At 38.8% G+C, this 15437-nt stretch overlaps 1 protein-coding gene across 1 annotated transcript in view; it reads left to right on the forward strand.

Moving 5' to 3' along the window:
* Nucleotides 1–8772: 8772 nt before the first annotated feature.
* Nucleotides 8773–15437, forward strand: part of MBTPS2 (membrane bound transcription factor peptidase, site 2) — a 36041-nt gene continuing 29376 nt past the window's right edge. The window contains exons 1-3 of the mRNA XM_084282547.1: nt 8773–8897; nt 13182–13330; nt 15034–15172. Coding sequence (XP_084138673.1) covers nt 8823–8897; nt 13182–13330; nt 15034–15172 — 363 coding nt within the window. The 5' untranslated portion in view covers nt 8773–8822. The remainder of the gene's footprint in view (nt 8898–13181; nt 13331–15033; nt 15173–15437) is intronic.

Genomic DNA, 15437 nt, shown 5'->3' on the forward strand with positions numbered 1-15437 from the left:
GTAAGAAGTTAAAAAATACATTCCCGGAGTTTTGCTTCAAATTACCAGGTAATAGCAACATATTGTAATATGTTTGGCAGTGCAAAATTTTGCATCCTTATATTAAATTTAGCTCTATAAAATACAGTTTCTTACTGAAATTGTGAAATAGTGGGCTAAGGATACTAAGTATGTGGTTAATTAATTATCTTCATTTGAATTGTTTGGCAAAGAATACGAAAAGTTAGGCTGCAGTGCAAGATAAACTATTCTCCTCATTCAATACATTTAGGTTTGAAAGTTATTGATATTTTTTAAAAAATCACAGTTATGACTAAGGTTTAAAAATAAGAAACCTGCTATCAGACTGATTTATCTGAGGACTAACCTAGAGGATACTGGAGAAAAAAGAACACCATCTATCTTCTAACTTACATAAATTTTATTTGTATGTCTGGGCTCTTTTCCCTTAGCAAGGATGTGTCTACTGCAGGTAATAACTATTTGGTGCAGAGGCTTGATGAAAGAGAGAATTTTAGCAGTGGTCATATGAGGTTAGACAGAACAACAAAAGAAATTAAAATACTCCAGAGCTAGCAATCACTAGGCATTGGAGCCCATTCCCACTCTTGTTTTAAAATAAAAATACCTTTGCATCATAGATTTTAGAAAGACTGACAGACCTCAGGAAGTATCATCTACTCTTTGATTGTTTCTCCCAGTTTTCCCCAATCTATACGTTTCTTAATATCAAGAAAAAAATTAATCACTTTCTCTTGAGTTTCTACATGTACAGCTATACCTACAGCAATGACATCAGTCTGTTTCAATAGGGAATAGCATGTAAAAATGTTTGATATTATCTAATGCACAGGAAATCAACAAACATATCTAAATTAGCTGGTTTTGTTTCTGTGACATTTCTGAGCTGCTAAATATTAATTCAGCTTCTGCATGCTCTCTTTCCATATAAAAGCATAGTGATTATTATCACTGACTTTTCCATCAAGAAATAATTAGCCTTGTATTAGGAAGATGGTCTCACTAGAGGCTACCAGTGACCTTGTTCTAAATTTCAGAGTTCCAGCATCTTTTAATAGCTTTGTTAGCATCATAAGAATTTGTATTAAGTTCTAAAACCTGCATTATGAATATAACCCACACAAACATTAGAACATCATAGCTTTAACCGCTGAATTACCCAAAAGCCGTATTCTCTGTTGCTTTGTATTCTGTAAAATTCTTACTTACATGCTTTGACTAAATAAAACGTGATGGTGACATAAAAATAACAAATTTGTTTCCACTTTCCTCCTGGGAAATTTTAGCCACTACAGTTGGCAAAGCTGATATCATAATAAAGAGCACAAGTACTGGCAGATTTTGAAGGCAATATGAATTTTTAAGCAACATGTTGATTTTGTAAACATCCTGTCTGCTATAATGATTCAGCAAAGTTGGAAAAGATATGAAAAACATGACATCGCACCATCAGATTTTGTTCTGGGCAGACAAGTGTGACAAACCGAATCATTACTGAAATTCTGTACAGAAGACCATCCATCTTTTTCACAAATCAGGGTAATTCAAATCGAGAACTATTACCTTTTTTACTCTCACAACAGGTTTCTTCTGATGAAGGCCACCCCCATCAGTAAATTACATCTGCTGAACAATATTACATCTCGCCTTCAATGGTCAGATGAAGAGGCCTCACCAGACAGACGGTAAGGAATTTTGCCGTTGTATCCACCTGGCCCAAAGATGAACAAGAACGAGGTGATATACCAGGGGATCTGGGGGCTTAGCACCAGACAAAGCAATGTATTTATCTCCTACAATAAAGCATGAAATTAAATTGCAGCTGTGCAGGTGTTCAGCTCACACACAGCTATGATCCCGCTATGGGAGCAAATGTAGTAGACTTGAGTACAGCAATTAGCCAAAGTCTAAAAAGAGAAGAAAGACTAATTTCTGATTATTCTTCATCTAAATGGCAGATTAACAGGAAAAAAGGTTTGGCTGGGACATGAAAGATCTGCCTGGCTAGAAAGATGGGCACAAAATGTAGGAGATAAGGCAATGGGTTGGAAGAAGCAGAACATCAAGGACAAGTTAAAGAAATTAATACCGCTAGATTAAAACAATGACCAAATTCAAGGACAACTGCACCAACCTGCTGAGTCATACATAATTGATCAGTTGCTATCTTTGGTTTGTATCTGAACAGAAAATAAAAGATGAAGATTTATAAACTGTGGGTGTGAAGAATTTTGAAGTTTGAATCAATATCAAGACACTTATCTTAGTTTCCATGAGTCATAAGGAAAAAAAAATCCTTAACTCTCATAGCTCCAATGTTCAGGAAAAAAAAAAAAAAAAAAAAAAGACAACTAAGAATGAATGCTTTCTACAGCGAAGATATGAATAAATCTACTAGTCATACCTATCTATCAAGGAGTCAAATATGATCTATATCAAACCTTTCTTTTATTGAATCAGATCGGCTATAGGAACATTTTTCAATCATTTGTGGTCTCCTGCCATGCAAATATTGGACCCATTCAGAGAGAAATTGTCAATAGAAATCAGTGCTGGCACAGGCAGACCACTAAAGTCCTCCAGCTGCTAACTTCTAAATGATGTTTCTCAACACAGTATCAAATCTCAAGTGTTAAAAATAGTATAAACAATTTCTGTTAGGAAATTACACAAAGTATTTTTAAAGCCTTCAGGTATTATTTTACATCCATATGAAGTAAGGCTGTGGCCTAGCAATATTTTCTATCCAAGGGTAACAAAGAACCTCAAAAAAGAAACTATAAATATTAAGCTGCCTTATTCAATCAGATCAGGCTGAGCAACACAGGGGGTAGCCCTTTGAAGTGCAGTTCAGTTCTCAAGAGCTGGAGGCTGAAGCTAACAGTGGTGCTTGAAAATCATCTGTCCTGAAAGTGACTTTTGAGAACTGCCAGCCGCCCTGCATCTCCTGTGCCCACCAACCACTGGTGAGGTGGTGGAACATAAATCTTTGTATTCTGGTTAGAGTATACAGGAAGATGCTTGCAGCTGACTTGCAAACTGATCATTTATTTTTATTAGGAAAAAAAGAGATGTTCTTTATGTTCCTAACATAGATAAACATTAGGCAAAAAGAAATGTGGTTTTGTTATGGATAGTCCCCAGGCACTCTGACTGACAAGGGGCAGGGGGGATTTGTAGCACTGGGACACCAGTGAGGATTCAGTTTATCTGCTGCCTGGAGGGCTAGGTGGACATGAAGCAGCTGCTCCTTACAGCCCAGTCCCAGAGGCAAAACAGAATGAGTGCTGGTGTAGCCCACTGCTATGCTGTATGCTGAAGCACCTCAGGAGCTGCTTCACCTTCTGTACTATCAGGGCAGACAGTTACAGCAATAACCTCACCTGCTCCTCCTGTGCAAACCATTCCTGTTAGAACAGCTAAATGCCGTATATGCAGAGGAGAATAAAAGTGCTACAGGCTGTAAGTCTGCTCAACAATAAACCAAAACCTGCTTTGTCTTCTTCAAAGTGTTATCTCACTGTGACTTACTCAAGCTAAGTGCACTTTTTTCTTAAGGGTTCAAAGCTGCCCTCCAGGTTTTGGGATTCAAAATAGATAGGTCTAATGCTATCATGTGCATTCATTTCAGGTTATGGTGAGCATGAAACAATACCCATTAGAAGGAAACTATTTATTTTGCATTCTGCTGTAGAGTAGAGGTTTGTGTACCTAGGGACTTCACAGGTAATTTAAAGCGCAGAAAAGCAGAACAGCTGTTTGGCATCATCTTCCCTTGTGTGCTCCCCTCCTGCACTGACTGAGCTCTTTGTTTTCTGCAGTTTTGATAAATCCATTTGCAAGGACAGAATCCTAATGTTGTAAAAATATCCAAGCGCAGGAGCTAAGGCTGAATAGCTACTCTGCAGAAGATGCTTTTTCTCATGTATAAACAGTTGCAGAGGATGCAAAGCCAAACAGCCTAGCAAGCAAGACTATCAGCTAAAATGAGCAGCGGAAGCACAAAACTAATATTCCTACAGAACTGAATTCTAGAATAACATCTAAGCCTCTCAACTTTCTACATTTCCTTTTTTTTTCTTTTTTCTTTTTTTTTTTTTCTTCTTTTCTTTTTTTTTTCTTTCGTTTTTCTTTTCTTTCTGCTTGTCTCCTTGGAGTCCAACAGCTTCAGAGGACCTTTAGATGTAATTTCAGTTGTAATGTTCCTTATAGAATTTTGATAGAAGACTAAATGCTGAGCACTGATAGCAATTAAGAAAGACCTGTAATTTGTTTTGTCATAGATCAAGCACTAGTAATCAACAATTACTACAATTTTCAACAAAAAGCATGTACTACTACTCTTTGCAGCAGATGAGTCTAATAAAGGCATATTTCTATGAACACTTGTGCTTTTATTTACATTGCTTATATGAACAGTGACTTAAGAACAAATTTCAGTTAAGAGTCAAAATCCCACCTTTTCAGCATATGTTTTTGGTAACCAGGTAAACTAAGGCAAACAAATCATGCAACTTAACAGAATACTTTGATCTCAGTTGAATTTAAATGAAGATTGTTTCGTACTTTAACTGGAACACAGATGATCAAGAAAATTGTAAAACATGCTGCTATTGTTTTCTAGGCATAGCAAGCATCAAAGATTTTTTTTCTTTCTTTCTTTGGGTTTCACTTTAAAGCACCCTGTTTAAAACTCCATGTCTCCATAATTCTCATTACCTGATTTTTTTCCATATACTGAGATTTTTAGATAATAATTCTAGTAAGGTAACCAAAAAGATGGCCACTTGTTGTTCAAACACTCAATAAGCAACGCAATACACATCTCTGAGTGATTCAGTCTGTGTATCTCTCTTGAGCCTCAGATTTCTTCTTTACTCTGATCTTTTTGTTCCCTCCGGCAGCAATATCCAAACCTGCATAAGTGCTGAAAGCAATATCCAAACCTGCATAAGTGCTTAATGGACCACACATTTCATCTTTGGCTATCTGTTTCTTCTTTCATGCATCCTTCTCTGTGCTTGAAGTTCCAAGTAGACTTGGGTGCTCATTCTGCAGACATACATTTGCTCCATGAAAGCACCCCTTCATTTCAGGTTAAGCTACCGCATGAGCTTTTGTAGGATCAGGGCCACAGCAAGGAAGTTCCAGCCTTCCTTTCCTTTGCTTAGCTCATCTCAACACCCAACAACTTAATATCAAATACTTCTCAAAACATACCTAAAAACCCATTTGCTGTCCTCAACTCTTGCCCAACCAAGTCACATTCTGATTGTATTGTCTTCAAACTGTCAAATTCCACATCTTAGCTGGTTTTAGGTCAAAGCCTGAAATGAACTGTGAGAAGTTGCAATTTCCCTGGAGCCCAGCAAACCCCTCTAACATTAGAGCTTTTGAAATCATTAAGACTGATTTTATTTTTAGTTTGCGATGCATCATGTGTCTCATATGGCAATATCTGAATAATCCCTTATAATCCCTTAGCTACTTCAGTAATAGGCGAAAGTTGAAGAAATCAACAATAAAACATGTTCATAATTAATTTTTTAGATGAAGATATTTGTTATTTCTATAAAAAGATGCTTATGATAATAATCCACTAACTTGACAGTTTCTTCACTCATGTATTATTTAGACATTCTGTTTGGTATTTACTTGCCAAATTACATTTAATCAGTATTATTGTGCTTACAAGGTTATTCTTTTTCTGTTTAAAGTTTTGGCATGGACTTAGATCCACTTGTGTGATATATCTATCCTTTTCCAACATTCTTAGATATCTGCCCTTTTGAGGCCTACCCGTGCCCTCCCCTTAGCACACACCTCAGCTGTGACTTCTTAAACTGTGAGTTAGACTGCCTTGTCATAACTTCTGGATACTGTGCACTGACCTGACTACAGTATGACGTTTTGCTTTAGTCAATACTTTATCGCTGTATGTGTGTGTGAGGAAGAACAAATTGTAGTAAAAAGCATGTATCAGTATCTCTGCTACCTCCTGAACCATTTTCAAGTGGGAATCTTTAATCATGAATATCATAAAATAGCAAAATGAATTGTCTCCCTTAACACTTTACAGTCTGCAACAGTTTTATTCTGTCAGAATATGTATTTTGCTTTTCAGACACCAGAAAAATATCAAGTGAAATTATGTGAGTGAAAACAGTGGGGCTGACAGTGCTGTAGTTCACTCAAAGTATCTTCCACATTCCAGAAAATTCTAATTTTTGTTTGCTTGCTTGTGATGAGCTTTCCAGTAATAAAATAGACTGGACTCTTTAGTTGCATTCCTTTTTATCTGCACTGCCAATTTCTGTGCAAACTCAATAAAATTACTTTTTCTATTTTATATGGCATACTAAATAAACACTGAAGAAAAATCTAATAATGTTACAAAAACTGTTTATGGACTGGATCCGTTAAACAGGAGGCACTGTGTCCATTTTACTATGCCTGCTCTCAGTGAGACTATGTCACTACTATAAGAACTCATGTTCTTAACTTATATTGCCCTCTATTTCTTCCAAAGATCACAATTAGAATAGATATATTTTTTGTATATTTATATTAAATGCATGTTGGTCTTTGGAAAAACTTGACATTTTCAATCAATAAAGTCTAGAATTAACCATATTTGCATTGCTCCTCAATGATTTTCAGCTGAGTATAATAAATTGGGGACCATGGCAGAAGAGCCATAGCCAGATCTGATTATTCCAGGGCTTTGTTGATGATTTCGTTTAGATGCAGGGGACATCCTAGAGTTGTCTATGTCATTGTACAAACTATATTTTGACTGCATGTAGGGCTGAATATGTTTTGTGTAATTCTGCTTTTACGTTGGAACAGAATCCTTTCCAAAGTTCTCATAAGGCATCAGTTAGCAGCTCCCACCAAAGTGTAATGGCTTAAGGACAATGGAAAATCTGGAGCTTGTAGGAAAATCATCTCCAAGCTGACCAACAAAGAAATTCACCACACAGAGAATAAGAGAAGCCAGGTATGTATTACTAGCTTTCACTAGTATAGCAAGAGAAGCCAGATATGCATTACCAGTTCTCATGCAATTGGCAGTCTAAGGGACTGTCCAGGGATGGACTCCCATCTTACAAATGTAACAAAATCTAGATTTTGTCTCCCTTTACTTGCTGGCTTGACCTACCCATAACCCTCAGCAATGCTATGCTATCAGTGAAAGTAGGGAAGCAAGAGAAGCAAGAATTTCAGAGCAGAGATGCTTTTCTTCTTGCTGGTATTGGTAAGTAAAGCTCCCAGCAGCAGTTGTGTTAAGGACAGGGTGAAGATGCATGTACAGAACAAAGAAAGAGCTGAAAAATAATGAAAAAGTGACTGAAAAATGGCATTAAACACATTTAAATTCTAGCAAAGGGAAAGCTTGTCTTATATTTTGATTCAAAGCACAGACACAGGCACAGCTCTTGAAAATACAACTTCTACAGAGCTTTCTGTGTTGAAGTGCTGGTTGTGGTTGGTTTTATGAACCTTCCTCAAAACAGCTGTCCCACAGCACAGTCTGTGAACCCACATATTAATGCACTAGAGCTGAAGAATGGATGGAATAAGCATTTGTAGTAGAGAGGCATAATCTTTGAGAGAGAGTAATCTTTGAGAAACTGAGGCCAGTGATACTTTATCTGGAGCATGCAGGGAAAGGCGGACTGGAAGCCACCATCTGCAGAGGGCTCTCCCACCACTGGCGTCTTCATTCCTAAAAAAATCTTTAGAAATAATGGGAAAACTGAGGATATGTTTTTTTTGTTTGTTTGTTTTGAGGGGGGGTAGGTTCAATTTCACAGTTTGTATAGGCAAATAAATACATCTTTTCCTTATTGTTTGCCGAATCCATGTACTTGTTTACCTTCGGTGCTTAAACTCAAGAGTATTTGAACTAGGAAAGGATTCAACCAAAGAATCCAACTTTTATGACATGACCTCAGGGCACGTCTCACTCCTAGTAAGAGTGAAGGCATGCCTGAGAGCAGCGAGGGATCGAGAGGGGCACAAAATGAGAGAATTTGCGTGATGGCAGGCAGGGAAGTAACGTAATGGTCTGGAGGGTGTTTGGCTGAAAGGCACTCACAACCAGCCTCACACAAAGCTTTATTTGTGTCGTGAAATTTGTGTTAGATGATTTCTGGAGGCACTTTAGTAGTTGAAGTGAACTTTATTACTCCCTCATCAGGGAAACGCTTCCACGATCTCCTGGAACCCCACCACGATGGAGGTCTGCCGTCCCCTGCCATTTTCTTGACGGCTCTCTGGGAGCTGCGCTCGGGTGGCCTACCCCCGACCTTCAACAGGCAATGTGACGAGACCATGCGAGCACATCACCCTACCCCTTCATGAAAACAAATAAAGACAAGAAATAATAAATAATAAATAATAAATGAATAGCTGAGGTAAATTTAGAGTGGGCGGGACCGGCTGGGGCACAGCCCTCAGCGCTGGGGGGGAGGGGCGGGGGGACGTCCCCCCTCAGGCGGGGCGGGGAGGGGCGGGGCCACGGAAGGGAAGCCCCGCCCACTCTGCAACAGGCCACGCCTATAAAGCACATGGCACCGCCCCCCGCCTTACGCAGGCGCCATCTGGCCCGCGTCTGGCAGCGGCGGGAGGGGCTCGCCGTCACGCCTTCACCCGCCCTTCCTCCGTTGCCCGGAAGAGTCCGTGCGGGCGGCGCAGCCGGTGCGCGAAAGTTCCGGGACATCTTTAGTTCCGGGGGGGGTTCCTCCGTCCGAGCCGCCGCCGCCTCCTCTTCCTCCTCCTCCTCGTCGGGTGCCGCCATGATCCCGATCCCGGTGGTGGTGTGCGTGCTGGGCGGCTGGTGCGCCGTCTACCTGGCGGACACGCTGCTCAAGGTGAGGGCTGCGGGCGCACGGCCGGGCGGGAGCCCCGGGCCTGGCGCAGAGGGTCCCCTCCTTCCCCCTCCCCCCACACCCCGGGGACCCTCCCGCGTTTAATTGATAAATGTGCTCTGCAGAGCCTGTGTCTGACGGCATTTCTCCGAAATTTGGGTTAAAAGCAACGTACGTCTCTTTCTGGAGGCTCTTAGTGCACTGGAAAAAAATATCAGGGCCCTACGGAGCTGCCTTTCAAATAAATAAGTCGTAAGAGGGTGCTGTCTGTCCTTCAAAGAAATAAATCCTAAAAGAGCATTATCAGCCTCATCTTTTTCCTCCATATGGAGTAGGAAAGGTTTAAAACCAAAATATGCCACGGATATTATATTTAGGAATGCGTAAAGCAAGATATGCCATCAGCGTGTCGTTATATCCAGGAATGCATGTGTGCACTGCATGAGTTTCTTTTATATAATATATATATATATATATATATATATATGTATGTATTAACGATCGATATCGGCGTGAGGTATGGATGGAGTTGATAACTTTGTATTCAAAACAGGACTTGTGATCGTTAAATATGAGGAAAATACCAAAGGAAATGCTCCATCTCTAATTCCTTCGCTTTTTGAAGTTTGCATTGCAGTCCATGAACCGCATCTGCTTCTACCGAGTGCAAATGGGGTTTAGCATTGCTGCAAAGTAACAAATGTTCGTTTTGTCACTGGTGTAAAATCCAGGGAAAAATGTTATAAGGAAAACTGAGTTTTGGGTGATGAGGGAACTTGAAAGATACTTGGCTCCCCCTGCTGCTAATTGTTATGGAGCTCAGCAAATGATGAAAGCTGTTCTTGTCAAATACTAGTCTGTATGTTTTAATGATGCAAATGACAACAACAACAATTTGTCTGAAGACTTTTCAAGTTTTATTACACCAAGTTTAATACGTGTTATGTTGAAAAAGGAAGGGGAATGCCTAGAATGCTCTAGCAGGCAGGAGAGTCCAGGAGTTAAATTTTAACTGTGATGTTTACCTAGAAGTTGACGAAGGTAATTAATCATCAGGAATGATGTGGAAGCTGTTGGGTTTCTGTGAATTTATTGATGGATCTGATGTCAATACATCTCAGTGATAAGTTTCATTGTGAGTACCACTAACAAAATAGAACTTGGATTAAATAACCAGATTTATATAGTCAGGAAACTCATGTTTGTTCTATTGCTAGTATGCTTAATCTCCCACCACACTCATAACCCTAGATTGCTAGCAACTGTAGCAAAAGTTAGTCCCAGCTTAGATCTCCCATTCCGTAAAATTTAAGTACACCAAAACAGCACACAGAACACGAATTAAAAATATTAGAGTGTTTTAATGTATTTTTTTTTAAATATTTTTGGCAAGAAAAGGATGTGTGCTATAACTTGCAGTTGATGTTTATTCTGTGTAAATTTGTTCAATGTTGAATGTCTCATGCTCAGTTTTCTCTTATACAGTTTTTCTGATTTCCAACATTTTTGGGTGGCAGTCTCAACCCTTTCAAACTCTTTAGTATGAAAGGAGGAACTGTGCGTATGTCTTTTTGCATAAATAAATTCACGTAATATTGCTTGAATTACAAGATGTATTTGCATTAGCAAATCAGCAAGAAATCAATGTGGGACTTGGAAATGTAAGCCCCTCTTGTTGCTCTTTACTGAAACACTGATACAAAAGTTTCCCAGCGAAGTTTGGGTCTTAAAAAAGGGAATCACGTAGGCAGACCCCTGAATTCCTGCTCCCCAGCATGCTAAATCATCCCATTTCATTCTGCCTGAAGGATCAGGGATGTGAAAAGGGTGGAAGGTTGTCCCTCCTTCTGCTATCAGAAATAAAAGATGCATTAGGCGCATTCAGTCAAGGTTAGCCTTCAGCTTTTAAGGTCAGGAAGCTGAAATGGTTCGGGGCTCTCGAACAGACTTTGTCAGCGCGAAAGAATGTTAAGGGCTCCTGCTTGCTGGCAGATAGTTGTGGAGCTCCCGGAGTATTCAGCAGACATCCATTATTTTGAAAGCTTGCATAAATAAAAAGGGTATTGCTTTTATAGTGAAATTAATATAACAAAGATCACTTAGAGCTCAAGCTAAAGAAGCGGAGCCAAAGTCTGTGGAGGGAGCTTGAAATGAGATTTAAGGTACCAACATACTTCATACCAGGGTGTGAGGGTGTACCTGGTAACGTGGTGATCCTATTGGGGAAAAAAAGAATGCAGTCATTTACTCCTTTAAATTAAAGGGATGCCCATTTAATGGTTATGAACACCACTTACTCAACTTTTTTTGAGAAAAATCCCAAAGGAAAATTATTTTTGGTGTCTTTTGGCCAAAGTATTAGTCAGTAATCTTGTTATTTCTCATTAAAAAATGCATATTTGTTTATGCCTTGCTGGTACAGTGGAGCTGTGGTGTGGTTGCAATGAATTGGTGGGATGCATTGGTGGAATTTCTAGGGGAGAAGTTTCTAGGTTGATTTTGCATGTGATAAAGATAAGAGCTATTTTTGAAGTGCCAAATTTCTATTTCCAGTTATAATATTTGTGAGTTTTTTGGTGGTGGTGGTTAGTTAGTTGTTGGTTTTGGGGATCCCGTGTGAATAGGATGTTTGTTTCCTTAAGTCCCAAAAGACGAATGTACTTAATGTTGTGCATATTTTTGCTCTTAATTATTCAAGATTATGCGAGGAGGCATTTTCCTTGTTTCCCTGGCTTACGTATGCTTTGTAAAAATGGAATATTCCTTGTGGTCTCTTCTGTTACAGCTAGGCTAGCAAGCCCTGATATGGTTGTGGACAACGTAGTGGTGTTGTAGGGTAAGACCAGTGCTGACTAGGGGATGCATTATGATGAGAACTTCGATGTTTGTCCTCAGCTGACTGAACAAAAATCTTAGTGAAACCAGTAAATTGAAGAAGGAATTTATGCATAAACACATGGGTAGGAAGGATAAAATGGTGTAATAGGTAATAAATGAACGACGAGCAAGTGGCTCTGGCATCGTGGAAGGCCTTTTTAGTGCTTGAATTTTAGTTAATTCAATAAAATGAGAAAGTCTATGGCTGTGCAAGATGAGCTGCTTATTCCCCACCGTTGCTGTGGAAGGAAAGGAGGAATGCAAGGAACTTGGTGAGTTCTAAATTTGTTTCACCAACAGCCAGAAAGTTGTGAAGTTCCTTCTGGGGGGGCAGAGGGGAGCCCCTTGTGAACTGCGCATTCCTGATGTCTTCAGTAGGTGCTGCTGCTCATAGGGAAATTCAGGAACAATGCTGTAGTTCAGACAGCTCTGAAGACTTGTCTGGATTATGTCAGACACACTCCTGCCCTGGGAACAGCCCAGAGTCAGAAGGCTCACGCTTTTCCTCAGCTATGAATTCCTCCTTCACCTCTAAGGAAAGCTGTCCTTCAGCAGGCTTTCTGACACTAACTTCCACGAAGCAGGTTGAGAGAAGACCAACACCACATACTATAAAATAACAATCGCAAAACTACTTCTCCTGGCCTATAATATTAGATGCTACTGTGGTAAACTATTAATTATATAGTCCATAGGTCGCATTCATTGCAAAGACAAGTTGTGAAGGAAATCTTTGGAATTAGCAGGAAGGAGTTCCAACAGTATCTCGAAATGCTGGAAAATGATCGTAGTGAATGAAATCACTGTTGCAATACATGGTGATACTTTTAAAGTCTTTTTGGCTTTTTGATGGTGTGATCAAATATTTCAGAGTCTCTTCAGTCACAGTGTTTGAAAAATAGACCTCATTTTGACCCTTGCTAAACAATACCCACGTTTCTGCTCCACATCTCACCAATGTTAGAAACAAGCCAATGCCAAATGAAAGCCAACAGATTGTGTTTTACTTTGTTGCAGTTTTAAAATCTTTTAACTTTTACGTTTACTAAAATGTAATTGCACATAGAAAAATACCATCAACACTTTATACCTTAGCCTTCTGACCAGGCAGGTAAAAATTACGGAAAGTGATTTAACGCTAGGAAAGATGATACAAGGTTGCAATTGCCAAATAACACTGGATGGCTGATCTCTCTTCAAATCCTAAACTTGTGATTTGCGTCATAACAGTGGTGTAGCCTTTTTGTATTACAGGTCACACCTATATATCAAAATATAAATAATGCACAGGACATGTACTTGAAGTTATACATCTGTCTTTATATAAATGAGTCTGATTTGCTGCTTGGTCACATGATACAGAATCTTCCTGAAAGTTTTGGGTTAAACTAACTTTCCATTGTTTTGCAGTCATCCAGCTCTTTGAAGGCATCTTATGAAGACTGGTTGCTGACCTATGGCTTGAGCATCTCTCCTTTTCACATGCGATGGCAAACAGCTCTCTTCAACCACCAGTTCTACAACTGGGGGAGATGGAAACCCAGATTTCTCTATTTATGGTATAAATTCATGATTTTTCTTTTCTGTCAAATACAGAGGCAGCAACTATCACCACATCTGTGCTTTTCATCCTTACAAGTGGAATGCCTAGATGTGGTTATTTCTATAGGCTAAGGATAAAACCAACCAAACAGGGTTGCTGTAAAGGTATTGTGCCAGCATAATTCTATGCCCTCTGCTAAAAAATCTACAGCTAGATTACATATGGGGATGCTGTAAAACAAGACATCTATAAACTGTATTTTTACCTGTGGTTTGAGCTATTCATAGGTCTTAAGTATAAAGCTATTACATATAGTACTCTATAGAGGTAGATCTGAAAGCAGCTTCTCATATCCCAGATCTGCCCATTACTGTACACCAAGCTTTCCCCTGATCACTAGAGTTTACAAATTATCCAGAGACAGTTGTGCCCCTGCTGCCAATGATTTCCCAGACATTCAGCAACTGTACCTACTCAGAAGGACATTGCTCTAGCTCTGTCTTTTACCTGCCTGCACCTTTCCTTGCGAAGATTGCACAGACTGCTGGTAACGGGTAAATAAGGTGGGTGTTTAATATAGATGCTTTTGGACTGATTCAGAAAATTATTGGTGAATTGCCTCCCTAGTGTTGTTTTATATCCACTCTGAAAATAAAAATAAGTAAGGCTTGAATTTCTTTTCATTTCCTGTATTGCTACCATTAGTGAGATAATTGTGAAAGAGAAGTCTGCTTCATATTGGTTTCTCTAGTATCTAATGGTTTTACTTTGCTTTTAAGTAGTTCTGTATCAATCACAATTTTTTAATGTGTATAATTTATTACAGTATAATGTTTCCATCGGTCTCTTTAATTAGCATTACAAGTGCATATTGCTTAAAATAAAATTGCTAATTTCCAGTGAGCCTTATTAAGGATGGTAAGAGAACAAGTACGTGATTGTGAGAGGAAGAAGGACTGGTAGTAAATTGAAATGTTGCAGCTAGAAAATAGACTTTATCACATCCTTCAACTATTGAATTGTGTAAAATAATAATAATAATAATGGTGAATTTTTATTCACCATTAGGTGAACTAAAGTAAATTGAAATGATTTTTCACACTGATTTAATGAAATGTGAATGGGTGAGAAGAAGAATGTGTTTTAAGTAATCGATTTTCATCTGGTCTTGCATTTGTACCTTTTAATTTTTCTTCTTTAAAGAAGTTTGAGTCTCATTTATTGTTCTTTAGCACTTTTTATTGCTGGTGAGGAAGATGCAAAATTTATTGAAAAAGCTTATATAAATATGTATGCCACCCCATCACTTGATCCAGATTTCTAAATATGTGATGGTGCGGTGCAACATGGTAAATTATACATTGTAAAGTTATGTTTTTATTCATAGCTAATGGCAAGTTACATGTGTTGGGTAACTGAATAAAAAATAGAATGCATAAGAACAGCATAAAAATATTCGAAGATGAATCGGGATGTGATTTGGATGTCAAACACTAAACAAGGAAAATATTATGTATTATTAAATACGTTACTACTATATGTTATTAGTGTCATTGTTTCCTTTAGCTCATATTTAGGTACTTCCTTGTTGATGAATTAATAGTAGTGGCCCTTGGTAAGTTTTGCCCTATGAGCTTTATGTGCGAAGTTAAATATCCAGAAAATATGCACGAGCTTCCTGTGCCTATGTATTGCTGAACTATTTGCCTGTCTTTGCAGGTTCAGCATGGGAATGGTGTTTGGTATAGTTGCCATGTTTGGCTCTGTTATTCTTCTTGGAAAGACACTGATGCAGACGCTGACACAGATGCTAACTGAGGCACCAAAAGCCCAGAATGATCGTATGCTGCAAGTTGTGGTAAGTGTTCTCTCCTCAGGTCTTCATTTGAGGGCTGTGAACGGATACTAACCAACTTCTTAATGGGATATATGATACTTAAATCCTCCCATGCAAGAATAACCTAATTGCTAATATTAGTTTAAATAAAACGTTGCTGGTTTGTTACCAGCCTTAAAAATGGAGGGTGGAGGTAGTAAAGAGAGAGGAAGATAAATGATTGCAAATATGTGAAAGAATTTATATTAAATATTCTCAGAAGTGAGAACTAGTTGGTAATTTTGAA

The sequence above is a fragment of the Netta rufina genome (genome assembly GCF_964035555.1).
Source record: "Netta rufina genome assembly, chromosome: 1".
In the NCBI taxonomy this organism is placed as follows: domain Eukaryota; kingdom Metazoa; phylum Chordata; class Aves; order Anseriformes; family Anatidae; genus Netta; species Netta rufina.